This window comes from Leucoraja erinacea, unplaced genomic scaffold (assembly GCF_028641065.1).
Source record: "Leucoraja erinacea ecotype New England unplaced genomic scaffold, Leri_hhj_1 Leri_245S, whole genome shotgun sequence".
NCBI classification, from domain to species: Eukaryota; Metazoa; Chordata; class Chondrichthyes; order Rajiformes; family Rajidae; genus Leucoraja; species Leucoraja erinaceus.
This window is the reverse complement of record NW_026576146.1, coordinates 33,697-53,444: the sequence shown is the minus strand read 5'-3', so window position 1 is coordinate 53,444 and position 19,748 is coordinate 33,697. Positions and strand designations below refer to the sequence as shown.

At 46.2% G+C, this 19,748-nt stretch overlaps 1 protein-coding gene across 1 annotated transcript in view; it reads left to right on the top strand.

Annotated features, from left to right (window-relative positions):
• Positions 1-1,433: 1,433 nt before the first annotated feature.
• The window catches only part of LOC129716484 (E3 ubiquitin/ISG15 ligase TRIM25-like), a 52,001-nt gene continuing 33,686 nt past the window's right edge, over positions 1,434-19,748 (top strand). Inside the window, exons 1-2 of the mRNA XM_055666347.1 lie at positions 1,434-2,232; positions 11,664-11,759. Coding sequence (XP_055522322.1) covers positions 1,663-2,232; positions 11,664-11,759 — 666 coding nt within the window. The 5' untranslated portion in view covers positions 1,434-1,662. The remainder of the gene's footprint in view (positions 2,233-11,663; positions 11,760-19,748) is intronic.

The following is a 19,748-nucleotide window of genomic DNA, read 5'->3' as shown; positions in this document are numbered from 1 at the left end:
ATGTCTAGTCTGCGAATATCTAGTCTGGGGGAAGAGGGATGTCTGGTCTGGGGGAGGGGGGTGTCTGGTCTGGGGGAGGGGGATGTCTAGTCTGGGGGGGGGGGGGATGTCTGGTCTGGGGGGAGAGGATGTCTAGTGTGGGGAAGGGGGTGTCTGGTCTGGGGAAGGGGGGTGTCCGGTCTGAAGCAAAGATTATCGAGCTCCTCTAGTATCTTTGGTCTGAAGGGCGGCGCGTCGGGTGGTCGCCAAACTCAGGCGATGTCTCACCTGTCTACAGGCGGTGTCCGGGCCCGGAGGGACACTGCGCTCCGCCCTGAGGGTGGGGAGCGGCCGCTGTCACTCAGCGCCATCAGTGAGGATACAGGCCGGCAGCCGCCGATGGCGATGATGAATGAATGAGCCGGGCGCCGGGAGCGTCCCCATGGTGACGCGGGGGGGGAGGGGCCGCGCGACCAACCGCCAGCGAGATTCAAATCCCAACGGCGGCAGCGCGCTCCTCCCAACGCCGCGCGCACGCGCAGTGGTCCCGGCCCGCGGGGAGCGCGCACGCGCAGTGGTTGCCGCCCCGGGACCGCTCGAGACGCCGCCGCCGCATCAAGTGAACGGTTGAATTAATTGTCAAATGTCCAATCTCACCTCTGTACAGATACATAATGAATAATGTTCGTCAAGAAACCTTTGCTTCCAAAAATCATCCCACGGGCCGGATTGGACCCATTCGAGGGCCGGTAGTTTGACACCCTTGACACCCCTGATCTAAACATTTCTAACCATGCACATGCACAAGAAAGGGAAACGGGAGATATAGGCATATCTTCCATTCATTTGTCCTTAGTACCGTCTATATCTCTTGTTCCCCTTTACCCTGACTGAAGAAGGGTCTCGACCCGAAATGTCACCTATTCCGCTCAATGATCGTTGTTTTTGTCCGTCTGTCCGCGTGTTCGCTCGCCTTTGGATTAAGTCGCGCAGGATAAACGCACAGGATGGAAACTTGAAACAGAAAAGTAGGGAACGCCATCCTCCTCCGTACCCCCCTCCCCCCATTTCCATCACTGATTCCAACGCGAAACGTCAACTGTTATTTTCTTCTACAGATGCTGCCTGACCCATTGAGTTACTCATAGAGCCATGGAGTCATACAAAACAGGCCCTTCGGCCCAACTTGCCGACAGCGACAAACATGTCCCATCTATACTAGTCCAACCCTCTGACCTATCCACATACATACCTGTCTAAACATTTCTTAAATGTTGCAACAGTGCCTGCCTCAAACCCTAGCACTTTGTGTCTATCTTCAGTATAAACCAGCATCTGCAGTTCCTTCCTCAACTTGCACTCACCAAGCTTGGAGAAAATAAAGTTCCCAAATGACAAAACTCAGCATTGATTTTGTGGATGTCTACGTGTAACTGTCTGAAGAAGGGTCTTGACCTGAACGGTCACCCTTTCCTCCTCTGTAGAGATGCTGCCTGACCTGCTGAGATACTCCAGCACTCTGTGTCTCTCTTCAATATGTAACTTGGCTGGGCAAGCGTAGAACTCGAGGGGTTAACTTCGAGACAAACATTGAAACTGAAAGTAAGTGATTTCCTGGAATCCACGTTCTTCCTTTCTGACCTGGCTCTGCATCTTTGCTCTGCACTGTTGGGACGAGGCAGAATGGCGGCTGCAGGCTTGACGGAAGAATTGACCTGTGCGGTGTGTCTGGGCTTGTACCAGGACCCTGTGGCACTGCCCTGCCAGCACAGTTTCTGTGCCAAATGTATCAGCGATGCATGGGACCATTCGGAGTCCATGTGTGGGGTTGACTGTCCAGAATGTCGCAGAACCTTCGACCCCAGGCCCGACCTAGTGAAGAACTGCACTCTGCAGAACATCGTGGAGAAATACAGCCAGAGCCAGCCCACTGCCTCTGCTGCCCGGCCCAGTCCCGTGATGTGTGATAACTGTATCGACAGCCCATCCCCGGCTGTGAAGACGTGCCTCAGATGTGAAACTTCCTTCTGCTCCCATCATCTGCAGCCGCATCTGACCAAGCAGATCTACAAGGACCACGGGCTGATCGAGCCCATTGCCGACTTCACCACCAGGCAGTGCCCAACTCATAAGAAGGTTCTTGAGTTCTTCTGCGAGCAGGACGAGGAATGTGTGTGTATATCCTGCACTGTCATCGGGAAACACAAATCACACTCTCTGTTGACTGTGGAGGAAGCAAAGGACAAAATGAAGGTGAGCAAAGTTCTTGAGGAGTTGGCACCTCCATTAAATGGGCCACCGGGCTCATCCTCAGATCTGATGGGATTTGTCTTTTATAATGTTTGGGAAGATTGCAAGGGTTGTCTGAGTTTGAAGAAGAGGTTGGTTGGGATTGTTGTGTTAGAGGTCGAGCTATAGTCAATCAAGAAGACTCGGACATAGATGTCCTTGTCTCACCCCGGTCACTCCCTCCTCCCCTCTCCCATCAGGCAAGAAGTACAGAAGTGTAAAAATGCACACCTCCAGATTCTGGAACAGTTTCTTCCCAGCTGTCATCAGGCAACTTAACCATCCTATTGTTGATTCAAGTTTCTCTCTCACATCGGTTGTTTCGACAATAATCGACCAGGCACCGGGGTTGCTTTAAACGTACGTTTTATTGAGCAGGAGTCTTCACACAGTTTACAACCTGGCAAAAAGTCAAGCTCTCTGCTCTTAATTGCAAAGCTCTTTATATGTTAATGCCACCGTTTAGCACCTCCCACACCCCCCCCCCCCCCCCCCATCAAAGAACCGACTGGTACGAAGAATACAGGAAACCAAGATGAAGCATCCCTTCCAGTTGCGCCCACGTTTATTCTGTCAGACCTCATCTGTGCGTCCGTCTGCTCTATACGCAGTAACTGCAAGACATTGTGTATTCCCTCCTAACAGCCTGTTCCAGCAAGCCTGGTCAGCAGCCATCTTATGTCCTTTGTTTCAGTCTACCTGGCCAACCATTTTGTCTTACAGAACAGGCTTATAGCATTGATTCTGAATTTCTATTCATCACTATCACCAATTAGAGAGTGGTGCTGACTTCCCATCTACCTCATTGGAGACCCTAAGACTATCTTTAATTGGACTTTATCTTGCAATGAACTTTATTGCCTTTATCCTGTATCTGTACACTGTGGACAGCTCAATTGTAATCATGAATAGTCTTTCCGCTGACTGGGTAGCATGCAACAAAAAACCTTTGCACTGTACCTCGGTGCACTTGACAATAAACTAAACTAACTTACATAAACTAAAAAAAAATAACTGAAATAAGAATTATCCAGATATTCCAGGGATGAGTTGCGTTTCTGGGAGACGGCATCTGTCGTGGCTCTGTTCTGCCAGTTGGTGAATTTAGTGGATCAAGTTTGTCTAGGAGACTGATGTGTGATGTGTGCCATGACCAGCCTCTCAAAGCTGGATGTCAAAGTCACTAAGTGGTAGTCAAAGTATAAATGTTTATTGTGATTTTATTTGTGAAAAGCAACACTGGTTTACACTGAAGATAGACACAAAACATCTGACCAAGATGCCCCATCTAATCTAGTTCCATTTGTTCACATTTGGTCCATATCCCTCTAAAAACTTTCCTATTCAGGTACCTGTCCAGGTGCTATTTGATCATTGTTAGTAGTACCTGTCTCAACATCCTCCACTGGAAGCTTATTCCATGTATACACAATCCTCTGAGTGAAAAAGTTGCCCCTCAGCTTCCTATTCAACCTTTCCCCTCTCACCTTCAACATATATCCACTAGTTCTTGATTCCTCAACACTGTACGTTCACCCTCACACTATCAATTCATGATTTTATACATATCTAGACCCCTCAGCCTCCTGCTCTCCGGTAATAAAGTACTAGCATGCCCAATCTCAGGTCCTCAAGCCCTGGCAACATCCTCGTAGATCTTCTCTGCACTCTTTCTGCCGGAATAATCTGCCGGAAATAGCAAGGAACCGGGGGTCAAATGAGATGGGGGAACAGAGTGATATCCAGGGTAGCTGGGAAGTGGTGTTAGGTAAATTGAATGGAATAAAGGCCGATAAATCCCTAGGGCCAGATAGGCTGCATCCCAGAGTACTTAAGGAAGTAGCCCCAGAAATAGTGGATGCATTAGTGATAATTTTTCAAAACACTTTAGATTCTGGAGTAGTTCCTGAGGATTGGAGTGGGGGGTAGCTAATGTAACCTCACTTTTTTAAAAGGGAGGGAGATAGAAAACAGGGAATTACAGACCAGTTAGTCTCTCAGCGGTAGTGGGGAAACTGCTAGAGTCAGTTGTTAAAGATGGGATTGCAGCACATTTGGAAAGTGGTGAAATCATTGGACAAAGTCAGCATGGATTTATGAAAGGTAAATCATGTCTGACGAATCTGATAGAATTTTTCGAAGATGTAACTAGTAGAGTGGATAAGGGAGAACCAGTGGATGTGTTATATCTGGACTTTCAGAAGGCTTTCGACAAGGCCCCACATAAGAGATTAGTATACAAACTTAAAGCATATGGTATAGGGTGATTTCACGAAAGGTCACTGGATCATAGATCCTCACCCACGTGGACGCAAAATTTAACTGGGCGTTTTTGAGCTGTAAATAACTGTGCCAGTCGGGGTGACCGTGAGGCACAGTTCTCTTACTTTAGAGTCCAGAAGATAAAGAAAAACGAAGGTAAAGACAAGAGAGCGCTGAAGGGGCAACAATAGTGGAAGTGGTTAGCGGACATTGGCCGTGGAGGTATAAAGATAGAAAATATCGGGAATTATCGCGTTTGGTCACTGCTTTAGAAAAGTAGAGGATATTAAAGAAATTCAGCGAGCAAACGCGATAATTCCCGATATTTTGGAAAATCTCCACGGCAGAGTCAGCTGTTCACTTCCGGCTTTCTACCTTCTGTTCCCTCTTGTAAACAATACTTTGGATCTTTTTATTAGCCGGAAAATTTAGGTTGGCTTCCGGTGGACCCCGATAGCAAAGAAAATCAGCTCAAAAATCGGCCGTTTTCCATGTTTTTAACGGGTGGGAAAGTGCGTGTTTCCCCATTCACTTACATGTACCGATCTGACATATGTCCTCCAGTTAAAATTTTCGGTCACGTGAGGGGGGATCTACGCTCATTTGACATTTGGTGAAATCACCCTATATAAAAAGTTTTAATAGTAAAAAATCCATCATTAAAATTGCAAAATCTTCCATGGTTCTCAGGTGGGTTTTAACATGCAAAAAGAAAATGCTTCTGAAGCTACATTTACCACTTAAATAATCGTAAACCATAAATGCGTTTTGAAATGAATTTTACTCAGATGCAAGCTAAGGAATGGGATAATTGTCAGCTGTTAATTGGATAATAATAATAAAATGTCCTGATTTTGTCCAATTAACAGCTGACAATTAAAGCCGCGCTGGGCGATGTAAGGCCCTGCTCCGGGTCGATTTTAATCCCTCCATTCGGGCGGGTGAAGTTGCCATTGCGGGAGCTCTGAAAATGGTCTCCCACCAGAGACCCGCGAGCTCCTGATTTTACCGTCCACAGCGCCCGCAGCCAGAGCCTCCGAAGCTTCAAAGTCGGGTCACAGCTGCACCTACAGCGCCACCACAGCTCCGAAGTCGGCCAGGTCCGCGATGGTGAGTCCGCAGGCTCTGCAACTGGAGCCCCCGATCGATTCTGGTTTTAGCCGCCGGCTCCACGATGTTAGGCCCAACGACAACGGAAACTCGACAGGGAAAGGTCGAGTCCCCGTACAGGGAAGAGATTAAAAAGTTTCCCCCATTCCCCCGCCCCCCCACATATACACAACTAAAATTTAAAATAAAACTAAACCAAAAAACATACACCTAACAGGACAAAAAGAAAGAAAAAACAGACGGACTGCAGTGACCGCTGCCACAAGGCGCCGCTATTTTCCACAGGGAATAACGTGAATAATGTTTAGTGCAAAGTAAAGTCCAGCAAAGTTCAATCAAAGATAGTCCAAAGGTCTCCGATGAGGTAGACAGTAGTTCAGGACTATTCCTGTTGCACTGGTGAGAAAGGCAAGGCAGCGCCTTTACCACCTCAGGCAGCTCAGGAAATTCAGAGTCTCTGAGGATCGTTCAATCCTTCTACTCTGGGGCTGCAGAAAGCATTCTGTCCGGAAACATCTCCAGGGCTCGAAAATTAACGGTTGCCCGGGTGCCAATGGCCACCTAAAGTCCCACCGGGTAACCTAAAAGCCGAGTCATTTTGCCAGGCTTGGCAAGTGAAGGAAAGCTTGGCTGATGTGGACAGCGGACGGCCTGATGCAAACTGTGCCGGTGTTTCTCCGAGAGTTCCTGCCAATCTTGTTTCCTGTCTTGCCCTGTGGAGTTGCTGCTTGTTTGTGAACTAGCGGCTTAGGCAGCGGATCGGCACTAGACACCGCTGCAAATTGTTCTGTTGCTGTTGTTCCCTTAAAGGGCCTGTCCCACTTTGTGATTTTTTTTTCAGCGATTGCGAAGTGTCAGTGACGGTTTTAAAGGGCATCAGTCACTGACGCTCTGCAGTCTCCAAAAAAATCGCAAAGTGGGACAGGAGTCACCTACTTCCATGACTCTTCTTCTTAGTGGGCACAGAGTAAAAGAGGTACTATGTACATTCAAAAGTATGGTGTAGTTTCAAGTTCAAGTGAGTTTATTGTCAAGTGTTCCTGATAGGACAATGACATTTTTTTTGCTTTGCTTCAGCACACCGAACATAGTAGGCATTTACTACAATACAGATCAGTGTGTCCATATACCACAATATAAATATATACAACACATGAATAAATAATAAACTGTGATGAAGTGCAAATAACCCCGGCTGGCTATGGCGATTGTCGCGTCCATTAAAGCCCCGCCGGGTGGTGCGAGTTCGACCGGGGTGCTTTGATAAAATGTCATTTGGACCCCTGTAGGGGTTATTAAAGCCACGCCGGTGGTGCGAGGGTCGCACATAATTAGAGTCGGGATTTGTCCAAGCCAGGTTTAATAGCCTGATGGCTGTGGGGAAGTAGCTATTCCTGAACCTGGTTGTTGCAGTCTTCAGGCTCCTGTACCTTCTACCTGAAGGTAGCAGGGAGATTAATGTGTGGTCAGAATGGTGTGGGTCTTTGATGATACTGCCAGCCTTTTTGAGGCAGCGACTGTGATAAATCCCCTCGATGGAAGGAAGGTCAGAGCTGATGATGGACTGGGCAGTGTTTACTACTTTTTGTAGTCTTTTCCTCTCCAGGGCGCTCAAGTTGCCGAACCAAGCCACGATGCAACCGGTCAGCATGCTCTCTACTGTGCACCTGTAGAAGTTAGAGAGAGTCCTCCTTGACAAACCGACTCTCCGTAATCTTCTGAGGAAGTAGAGGCGTTGAAGAGCTTTCTTGATAATTGCATTAGTGTTCTCGGACCAGGAAAGATCTTCAGAGATGTGCATGCCCAGGAATTTGAAGTTCTTGACCCTTTCATTGATATAAATGGGGCTGTGGGTCCCCCTCCTATTCCTTCCAAAGTCCACAATCAGTTCCTTGGTTTTGCTGGTGTTGAGGGCCAGGTTATTGCGCTGGCACCATATGGACAGTTGCTTGATCTCTCTTCTATACTCTGACTCATCCCCATCAGTGATACGCCCCACAATAGTGGTGTTGTCAGCGAACTTGATGATGGAGTTCGCACTGTGACTGGCTATGAGTATAGCGTGAAGAGTGATATACAGCAGGGGGCTGAGCACGCAGCCTTGAGGCGCTCCCGTGCTGATTGTTATCGAGGCTGACACGTTTCCACCAATACGAACAGACTGTGGTCTGTGGATGAGGAAGTCGAGTATCCAATTGCAGAGGGATGCGCAGAGACCCAGTTCTGCGAACTTCGTAACTAGCTTGGAGGGGATGATTGTATTAAATGCCGAGCTGTAATCGATGAATATCAGCCTGACATATGAGTTTTTGTTGTCCAAGTGGTCCAGAGCAGAGTGGAGGGCCAGCAAGATCGCATCCCCCGTTGATCTGTTGTGGCGGTAAGCGAACTGCAGTGGATCCAGGTTTTTGTCGAGGTAGGAGTTGATTTGCTTCATGATCAACCTCTCTAAGCACTTAATTACCACCGGCGTTAGTGCCACTGGTCGATAGTCATTGAGGCACGTTACCTTGCTCTTCTTGGGCACTGGTATAATTGATGCCCTTTTAAAGCAGGTGGGGACCTCAGACCTCAGAAGTGAGAGGTTGAAAAAAATCCAGCCAGTTGGTCCGCACAGGTTTTTAGAACACGATCGGGTATACCATCAGGTCCAGGCACTTTTCGGGGATTCACCTCGCTGAAGGATTTCCTGACGTAGGCCCCTGAGACTGAGACTGAAATACCATCACAGCGAATGGGGGCTCGGGAAGGCACATCAGTGTTCTCCCTATCAAAGCGAGTAAAACGCATTGTCTGGGCATGTAATAATAATGATACAGTAACAAGTATGTTACAAGAATAAAAAAATCAAAGTACACTTCCATTCTCTTTATTTCTTTTAAATTACAAAATCCTAGAGCAGAAGGGATATATTATTTATCTATTTTTCCTCCTCGATGTTGTTACCGTGTCCACCTTATAAGGTGTCAAACAGATCGGTTCAATTCTTTATCAACTTACCTTGCTGTGACTGGGCACAACAGAGATTGATGATTGAAGATTCAAGAACTGACATCGCGGAGCGGGCAAAGAGCTGTGGTGGCGCGCGGCTGCGACCCGACTTTTGGAGTTCGGAGGCATCGGCCGCAGACCCGGTGGACGGGAACATCGGGAGCTCGCAGGTCCCTGGTGGGAGACATCTTTTCCGAGCTCCGCAACGGTGACTTCTCCCGCTGGAATCGCGGGTTTAAGGACATGGAGCCGGGTCCTAACATCGCCCGGCGTGGCTTAAACGGCCTCAGGACTTACCATCGCCCGCCGGGGGCTTTAACATCGGAGCCCCAGTTTGCTTCGACACTGCAGTTGGACTGCTGGACCACGGGAGAAGGAACAAAGGAAAGATAAAGATTTTGCCTTCCATCACAGTGAGGAGATGTTGGAGACTCACTGTGATGGATGTTTAAGTAAACTGTGTTAAGTGTGGGTCTTGGATTGTTTTGTAATGTAAAAAAGAGAGGGGAAAGAGTGGGGAGGGAGAGTGGAGGGGGAAGGGGGAGAGGTGGAAGAGTGGGGAGGGAGGAGGAGAGGGGTAGGGGGAGTGATGGAAGTGGGACAGAAGGGTAGGAGGAAGGAGGTGGGTGGAGAGAGGGAAGGGGGTGGGGTAGAGGGGGAAGGGGGGGTGGGGGAGAGAGGTTGGGTGGGAGAGGGAGAGGGGTGAGGAGAGGGAAATAGAAACATAGAAATTAAGTGCAGGAGTAGGCCATTCGGCCCTTCGAGCCTGCACCACCATTCAATATGATCATGGCAGATCATCCAACTCAGTATCCTGTACCTGCCTTCTCTCCATACCCCCTGATCCCTTTAGCCACAAGGGCCACATCTAACTCTTAAATATAGCCAATGCACTGGCCTCAACTACCTTCTGTGCCAGTGAATTCCAGGGATTCACCACTCTCTGTGTGAAAAATGTTTTTCTCATCTCGGTCCTAAAAGATTTACCCCTTATCCTTAAACTGTGACCCCTTGTCCTGGACTTCCCCAACATCTGGAACAATCTTCATACATCTAGCCTGTCCAACCCATTAAGAATTTTGTAAGTTTCTATAAGATACCCCCTCAATCTTCTAAAATCTAGCGAGTACAAGCCGAGTCTATCCAGTCTTTATTCATATGAAAGTCCTGACATCCCAGGAATCAGTCTGGTGAACCTTCTCTGTACTCCCTCTATGGCAACAATGTCTTTGAGCATTGGGCATTGTGACATCACATGATGGAACGTTCACCAGGGGCTGGGGCTGGGGCTGGTGCTGCTTCTATGGGTGAGAAGCCCGTTTATTTTTTAAATATTGGGGGGGGGGGGGGAAGGATTTGATTTAAAAACGTGTACTTAAACACGACGAAATGTAATGAGGAGCGGATACTTAGAAAGAAAAGTGAAATCTCTACTGAAATGGAAAAGATGTCGGCGATTCTGCGTCTGGTTTCGGAGTTGCAGGGAATCAAAGGAAGAAATGCGGCCGGCAGCCGTCCATGTAAATGGATCCATTCCGATTGGACATCTGCGCGTATTGGGCATTGTGACATCACACGATGGAACGAATCAAAAGGTAGAAAGGCAGCCGGACGGATGGCAGGCGGCAGAGTTTTATATATTAGATAGATTGCATTCATTGCAATGTGTAAAACAAGTTGAGATACTGTATTATAATTTTGCTGCATGGTCATTGTGGTATATATCATGTCTTGATTGGTGAATATGTTAAATTTGTGACTTTATTTGAAGCAGAAATAATATGTGAATGCTTCATTGAGTATAATTCCGACTGGTAACTAAGCACTTTGTCCGAGCACATTATCGCATGCGTCATGCAAGCCGTCTTAAATGACCACCTACACTGTCATTCGGCAACCTCAAAAGCTGCCTAGGTTGCCCGGCTGGCAACAGGGAAAAAAAGTTAAGTGAGTTAAGAGTTAAGTGAGTTAAAAGTTAAGAAGATCTCGATCTGGTTTGGCAACAGCTCTGCCCAGGACAGGAAGGCTCTGCAGAGAGTAGTGCGTTCAGGCGAACGCACTATGGGAACTGCACACACACCCCACCCCCCTGCAGGATTTATACACCAGGATGTGCAGATCCAGAGCCAGCAAGATCATGAAGGACCCCTACCACCCCAGCAACGGACTGTTCCAGCTGCTATGGTCAGGCAACGCCTCCGCTGTCACGCTGCGAAAACAGAGAGGATGAGATGGGGTTTCTTCCCACAGGCCACTAGGACTGTAAACTCTTATCTCACCGGGGAGTAATTACTGTTGTGTCTTTTTTCCTTTAACTGTAAACACTGGTTCTGTTCTGTTTTGCACAATCCCGCAGGCATTGCCACTTTCATTTCACTGTACATCTTGAATGTGTATGTGACAAATAAAGTTGACTTGACTTGACCAACTGGGCTTTGACTTTGACATCGGGGGGGGGGGGGGGGGGGGGGGGGGGGGGAGAGTGCAGTGGAGAGATAAGTTTTTTTGGCCTTCCATCACAGCTATGTGATGGATGTTTATGTAAAATGTAATTATGTTGTGTCTGGGGTCTATTTGTGTGTAATGTATGGCTGAAGAAACGGCATTTCGTTTGGGCCTCCAGGGGTCCAAATGACAATTAAATAGACTATTGACTATTGACTATTTGACTGCTCTCTGGTTGTGGTAGGATGGTTCCGTTGCCTGATAACAGCTGGGAAGAAACTGGGCCCGAATCTGGAGGTTCTTCCACTGTAGTCAAGTCAAGTTTATTCGTCACATAAACATACGAGATGTGCAGTGAAATTTTCACATGTACCTCAGTACATGTGACAATACACTAAACTAAACTCTACGTTTTCACTCGTCTGCACCTCGTGCCTGATGGGAGAGGGGAGAAGGGGGAGTGGCCGGGGTGCGACTCATCCTTGATTATGCTGCTGGCCTTGCTGAGGCAGCCTGAAGTGTAAATGGAGTCAATATATCTCCTGTTTCTTGTGTCTCTTCCTGAAACATTTCCACTGTTGTTCCAGGAGAAACTCCAGAGCGAGGTCAAGAATCTTCATGAACGTCAGGCCGATTACACAACGAGACAGCTGAGCCTAAAACAACAAGAAAGTGAAATAAAGGTAAGAAACGTTACATGTAACTGCACTGGGAGAGGGCCTGTCTTGTAACCAGGGACCTATCCGCTTGAAACACAGTGATGCCGATTCCCAAGTATCTCCATATTATATTTAGGAAAAAACTGCAGATGCTGTTACTCAGTGGGTCAGGAAGCATCTTTGCAGAAAAAGAATGGATGACCCATTGGTTCCTAACGAAGGGTTTAAAAAAGACAATGACAATAAAGCATTCTGATTCTGATTCTGAAGGGTCTCGACCATTCCTTCTCTCCAGAGGTGCTGCTTGCCCCGCTGAGTTACATCAGCATTTTGTGTCTATCTTTGCTGTCTGACCCGCTGAGTTACATCAGCATTTTGTGTCTATGATCGAAGTTGAACCATGATCATGGAGGTGTACAATTCATATCCTCAATCCCCTGATCTTTAGTTTTTAGTTTAGTTTAGAGATACACCGTGCAAACTAGCCCATCAGCCCACTGAGTCTGCACTGACCAGCGATCCCCACACATTTACACTATCCTACACACACTAGGGACAATTTACACATACACCAAGCCAACTAACCTACAAACCTGTACGTCTTTGGAGTGTAGGACGAATCCAAAGATCTCGGAGAAAACCATTGCAGGTCACGGGGAGAACGTACAAACTCCGAAAAGACAGTACCCATAGTCGGGATTGAACCAGGGTCTCCAGCACTGCAAGTTGTAAGGCAGCAACTCTACCGCTGCGCCACCGTGCCGCCTCTTTTTTGTTCTTGAAAGTTAACTTAAGAGAACTGCTCGGAGTGTCATTATGGGGAACACGGTGGGACAGCGGTACCGTTGCTGCCTTACAGCACCAGAGACACGTGTTCAATCCTGACAATGGGTGCTGTCTGTGACAATGGGAGTTTGTACGTTCTCCCTGTGACTGTGTGGTATCTCTGGGTGCTTCAATTTCCTCCCACGCTCCAAAGACATACAGGTTTGTAGGTTATTTGGCTTGGTGTAAATGTAAATGTAAATATGCTCCTAAAGCTTAACCCCCCCCCCCCCCCCCTCAGTCTAGTTCAGTAAAAACACTGACAAACACTGGACCAACTAATCATTATTTTTAGTATGAACACAAATTCTCCTATACGATACCTAAATCACGGCGAGTTCAATCCTTGTCTCTGCCTGGCCAAGCCCTTCAGCCTCGTGCAAGCAGACACTGCCCAAAAGGTCACGCGGTCCCAAGCGCCCTTCCAGAAGATCGACACCGATCTAAAATGGGGGCTACCTTTTATAGGTCCACGAACCTTGAGGGTTCCCCTTACAATCCAATCATACATATTTTTTATTTATTTATTTTTAAAAATAATTTTATTTTATTAGAAGTAAGTACAATCATATGGCACCAAAGTGCCTAATATATATTTTCATAATACATTTTATGTACAGCTTCTTTTAAAAAAAATATTATATAAAGATTAGAATAAGAAAAAGAGATTAGATAGTAAAGGATAGAAAGACGTGAGATATATAGTGTGTGAAGAAAAAGAAAAAAGACGGATGAGTGAAGAAAGTTGAGAAAAAGAAAATAGAAAAAAGAGAATAAAACAAAAAAAAGTAAGGAGATCATTGTTTATAATCTTGACCAACCCTTGTCCGGCCCTGAAACAGTTATTTTTTACAATTGTGTTGCACCATATGATTCCAAAAAGACGACAAATGGAGACCAACTCGTTATGAATTGGTCTGATTTATCCATTAGGAGGAATCACATTTCCTCAAGATGTGCGGTGTCCAACATACTTGCAATCCACATTTTAAGCGTTGGTATTGATGTATTTGTCCAAAATTTAAGTATTAATTTTTTTGTTATTATTAAACCATAGTTAAAAAATAAATTTTGAGATGTGTTCAATTTATTCCCATCTTCCATTACACCAAATATAATCATTTCAATATTAGGTTCCATTCTAATCTTAAATAAATTTGTAAGTATTTCGAAAATATCACTCCAAAATCTATAAAGTTTTATGCAGGAAACTAAGGAGTGTGTTATAGTTGCATTTTGGGATACACATTTATCACAAATGGCGGATATATTTGGATAACATTTGTTCAATCTTGTTTTTGAATAATATAATCTATGTAAAATTTTTAATTGAATTAGATTATGTCTTACATTAATCGAACATTTGTGAATATATATCAAGTACTTTTCCTATGTAACCTTCGTAATTTTTTTATCATTAGTTCCCGTTCCCACTCTTCTCTGTCGATGGTAGGTCTATATTTAAAATACTATTATATAAATACTAGACCAAGTGCAGACCCGTTGGGTCTGTTTCCCCAATGGCGTTTGCGGGTGGGGGGGGCTGCGGCATCACACTCTCATTAACCACCTCCCAAACACACAGGGGGGGGGGGGGGGGGGGTGAGAAGAGGGGAGGGACGGGAGAGGAGGAGGAGGAAACGGGGCAGATTTGGGAGGAAAGGAGAGTGGGGTAAGGGGTGAGAGAGAGGGGATGGGGAGAGAGATGTGGGGGGGGAGGGGATGGGGAGGGAGGGGAGGAGGGGGAGGGAGGGGGGGGGAGAAGGGATGGGGGAGAGAGAGGGGAAAGAGTGGGGAGGGAGAGTGGAGGGGGAAGGGGGGAGAGGTGGAAGAGTGGGGAGGGAGGAGGAGAGGGGGGTAGGGGGAGTGATGGAAGAGGGACAGAGGGGGAGGAGGAAGGGGGCGGGTGGAGAGAGGGAAGGGGGTGGGGTAGAGAGGGAAGGGGTGCGGGAGAGAGGGATGGGTGGGTGGGAGAGGGTGAGGAGAGGGAAACATAGAAATTAAGTGCAGGAGTAGGCCATTCGGCCCTTCGAGCCTGCACCACCATTCAATATGATCATGGCTGATCATCCAACTCAGTATCCTGTACCTACCTTCTCTCCATACCCCCTGATCCCTTTAGCCACAAGGGCCACATCTAACTCCCTCTTAAATATAGCCAATGAACTGGCCTGAACTACCTTCTGTGGCAGAGAATTCCACAGATTCACCACTCTCTGTGTGAAAAATATTTTTCTCATCTCGGTCCTAAAAGATTTACCCCTTATCCTTAAACTGTGACCCCTTGTTCTGGACTTCCCCAACATCTGGAACAATCTTCCTACATCTAGCCTGTCCAACCCATTAAGAATTTTGTAAGTTTCTATAAGATACCCCCTCAATCTTCTAAAATCTAGCGAGTACAAGCCGAGTCTATCCAGTCTTTATTCATATGAAAGTACTGACATCCCAGGAATCAGTCTGGTGAACCTTCTCTGTACTCCCTCTATGGCAACAATGTCTTTGAGCATTGGGCATTGTGACATCACACGATGGAACGTTCACCATGGGCTGGGGCTCCTGCAAAGGTATGTAAATGGATCCATTCCGATTGGACATATGTGAACATTGGGCATTGTGACATCACACGATGGGACGTTCAGCAGGGGCTGGGGCTGGGGCTGGTGCTGCTTCTATGAGTGAGAAGCCCGTTTATTTTTGAAATTTGGGGGGGGCGGGAGGGAGATGGATTTGATTAAAAATGTGTACTTAAACACGACGAAATGTAATGAGGAGCGGATACTTGGAAAAAAAAGTGAAATCTCTACCGAAATGGAAAAGATGTCGGCGATTCTGCGTCTGGTTTCGGAGTTGCAGGGAATCAAAGGAAGAAAGGCGGCCGGCAGCCGTCCATGTAAATGGATCCATTCCGATTGGACATCTGCGAGTATTGGGCATTGTGACATCACACGATGGAACGAATCAAAAGGCAGAAAGGCACCGGACGGACGGCAGGCGGCAGCTACAGACTTTTATATATTAGATAGATGATATTAATTTTTGTGAATCGGCTTCAATATTCATTGCTGCTTCCAATAATTCAGGAGTTATTTTTTGATATCCTTGTATATATTTTTTCATGAAATCGCAAATCTGAAGATATTTAAATGATAGTAGGTTTCCCATTTCGTACATATCCCCGATCCTTCTAATTCCGAGACTTTCCCATTGGTTATATGTCTTATCAATAAGAGATGGTTTAAAGAAAGGGTTATTCGTTATTGGCATTAACAATGATAAATTTCTTAATTTTAAAGATAATTTTATTTGTTTCCAAATTCTTATTGTACCATATATAATTGGGTTCTTATATATTGTGTTATTCAGTTTTTTTGGGAAGAAGAGGATCGTTCCTATATTACAAGGATGGCAATCCTCTTTCTCCATTTTTATCCATCCTGTCTGTTGGGTAGAACTATCCAACTAATAAATCATATTCTTAATATGCACTGCCCAGTAATAATACATAAAATTCGGAAGTGAAAGTCCCCTGACCTCTTTTGGTTTACATAAGTGTTTTTTTTGTATTTCTGTGATCTATAGTCCCAAATAAAATTAGTAATATTAGAGTCTAATTTAAAAAAAAAATATTTTGGTATATATACCGGTATAGACTGAAATAGGTCTTGTGAAATCGTAATTGTGGTAGGAAGATCATTTTTATTGCATTTATTCTACCTAATAATGATAAAGGAAGTGTTTTCCAAAATTTAATCAGCATATTAAGTTTATTTAACAAGTATAAAATTAGCGTTGAATAATGCTTTATATTTTCTAGTAATCTGAATAACCAAATATAAAAAAAATTCTGTTGCGATTTTAATGGGGAACTTCAATAAATGTGTAGGTTCTTGAGGTTTTAATGTCATGATTTCACTTTTATTCCAGTTTATTCTATATCCAGAAAAAGACCCAAATTCCTCTATTAAATTTAATAAATTTGGTATGCTCGTTTGTGACTTTGTAATATATAAAAGTATATCGTCTGCATATAATGAGATTTTATTCTTTGAGTCCCTGGTATTATAGCCCTGAATATTCGGATGAATTCTTATAGCAGGGGTGATAATGCACATCCCTGCCTATTACCCCTTGATAGGTAAAATTTTTGAGATAACATGTTGTTAGTTAAAATTCTTGCCATCGGTTTATCATACAATAATTTTACCCATGTTTTAAAATTCTATCCCATATTAAATTTTTGCAGTACTTTATACAAGTATTGCCACTCTACCTGACCAAATGCTTTCTCTGCATCCAAAGAAATAATTGATATATCTTCTTCCTCTACTTTATGCGAGTACATTATATTAAACAGGCGTCTCAGATTATTAAATGAGTATCTTTTGGGTATAAACCCCGTTTGATCAGGGTTTATCAATTTACTAATATATTTGCTTAATCTTCTTGCTAAAGTCTTTGCTAAGATTTTCTGATCTGTATTTAAAAGTGATATAGCTCTGTATGAGCCCGGATCTTCTAAATCTTTATCTTTTTTTGGAATAAGCGTAATAGTTGATTCTGTTAGTGTTTCAGGTACAGGTGCACAACCTTTTACCCGACGATCCAAATAACGAAAAGCCTCCGAATAGCGACATTTTTTTCGGTCCTTGAAGAAAGGTCCTTGAAAACGTTCACCGAGGGCGGCCCGCAGAGGTGACAGCGGAACCTCCGGTCGGTCCTCGAAGAAAGGGAACTAAATCCCCATTCGTAAAAGAGAAGGTGAGAGTATATTGCGCGGGAGGGTTAATAATTGACAATATGCTGCTACCTGCCCGCTGAGTTAAAAAGTTCCCACGGTAGACTCACGATACACAGTGTATCGTGAGTCTTGCGTGGGAACTTTTTAACTCAGCGTGCAGGCAGCAGCAGATTGTCGCTCCCTTCAGTTTCACCCCACCTACACCCCTCTGCTTCTCGGCCCAGTGTGTGACCCCATCCCTCCCCAGCTCCCCGCACCGGCGCGGGGGCTTTGCACTGTCTTCACGTCGGCTATGTTAGCAGCATAGTCCCAGTCACCGGAGATGTCAGGACCAACGGGACACCGACCCCCAGGCCCACTGCAAGCACGGAGATCCCAGAGAACCACAGCCAGCAGCATCCCAGCCCCGTTCCAACTCCAGAGGAAAACTGCAATCTGGCCGGAGACGTCAGGACCACCAAAAGCCGCTACCCGAGCTGAGCCCCCTCATCGGGACACCGACCCCCAGGCCCACTGCCAGCACGGAGATCCCAGATCAGCAACTCCAGCCCAGCCCCGTTCCAACTCCAGAGGAACACGCTCCCCGTATGGGCAGAAGCTGATGGTGTGCAAGGGGGTCTTGGTCTTGGGGTCGCGCAGCTCGGGCTGTGGGAGAACTGCCACTTGTCGCCGTAGCGGCCCATCGGGGAGCGGATTCCTCTGGAGTTGGAGGTGGAGGGGGGTATTGTGCGGTTTGATCGCCCCCTACTATCCCAGGGACAGGGAGACAGGACGTTCACCGAGGGCGGCCCGCAGAGGTGACAGCGGAACCTCCGGTCGGTCCTCGAAGAAAGGGGAACTAAATCCCCATTCATAAAAGAGAAGGTGTGGGTATATTGCGCGAGAGGGTTAATAATTGGCAATATGCTGCTACCTGCCCGCTGAGTTAAAAAGTTCCCACGGTAGACACGATACACGGTGTAGGCAGCAGCAGATTGTCGCTCCCTTCAGTTTCACCCCACCTACACCCCTCTGGTTCCCGGCCATGTGTGTGACCCCTTCCCTCCCCTCTCCAGCACTGGCTTATTGCACCGGCGCGGGGGCTTTGTACTGTCTTCACGTCGGCTATGGCAGCCAGCAGGTCAGTACAGTCACCGGAGACGTCAGGACCAATTGGACGTCGACCACCAGGCCCACCGCAAGCATGGAGAACCCAGAGACCCACAGCCAGCAGCAGCCCAGCCCAGCCCCGCTCCAACTACAGAGGAACCTGGGTTGCGGAGCGGGTTCCTGTTGGTCCTGACGTCTCCGGACACCTGCTATCCTCCGGGAACTGTACCGCCCTTGCAGGAGAGTGGGGTTGTTTGCAGTTGCAGAGGGAGGGGGCAAGGGCGGTACAGTTCCCAGTCTCAGCTCCAGTCCAGGGGGGTGTCCGGAGACGTCAGGACCAACGGGACAGCGACCCTCAGGCCCACTGCAAGCACGGAGATCCCAGAGACCCACAGCCAGCAGCAACTCCAGCCCAGCTCCAACTCCAGAGGAACACGTAGGGGCAGAAGCGGATGGTGTGCAAGGTGCGTCTCGTTCTTGGGGTGGCGCAGCTTGGGCTGTGGGCAAACTGCCACTTGTCGCCGTAGCGGCCCATCGGGGAGAGGATTCCTCTGGGGTTGGAGGGGGAGGGAGTATTGTGCTGTTTGATCGCCCCCTGCTATCCCAGGGACAGGGAGACACAGCGGCTTTTTAGACTGGTGGGCAATCACTTCCTAAGTTCTGCCCACACAGTCAGTAGACCTCTCCTACACTGCATTTCATACAAACATTTATTCTGCAAAAAAAAACCTACATTGAAGACTCAAACTCGCGACCGAGTAACTGCCGGGATCAAGGCGCAAACTCGCAACCTTGCGGATATGAGCCGAGCACTCTACCACTGAGCCAGCCATTAAAATCTACGCTAAAAAATTTCCATTCCGAAGACCGACAAATTCTGAATTACGAAAAGTGTCTGGTCCCAAGGCTTTCGGATAAAAGGTTGTGCACCTGTAGTATGTTTTCTTTAAAAGCATGGGAGTATAAATTAAATAAATAAGGGGTCATTATCTCATGAATTTTTTTATAAAATTCATTACTAAAACCATCTGGTCTTACCATTTTTCAATGGTTTTATTGTTTCATCTATTTCTTTAATTGTAATTTGAGCTCCAAGTTCCTCTTGTTCCAAAAGGTCCAGTTTTGGAAGATTACAGTTATCTAAAATTGTTTTAATTTTACTATCTTCTATTTTAATTTTAGATGTGTATAAATGTTGGTAAAATTGAGCAAATCTATTATTAATATCTTTAGGCAGTATTAGTAATTCACCTTTCTCTGATTTAATTTTAGTTATAGTATTTTCCTTTTCTTGTTTTTTCAATTGGCGAGCTAAAAGCTTATGTGGTTTGTCACCAAACTCAAAATGTTCCTGTTTT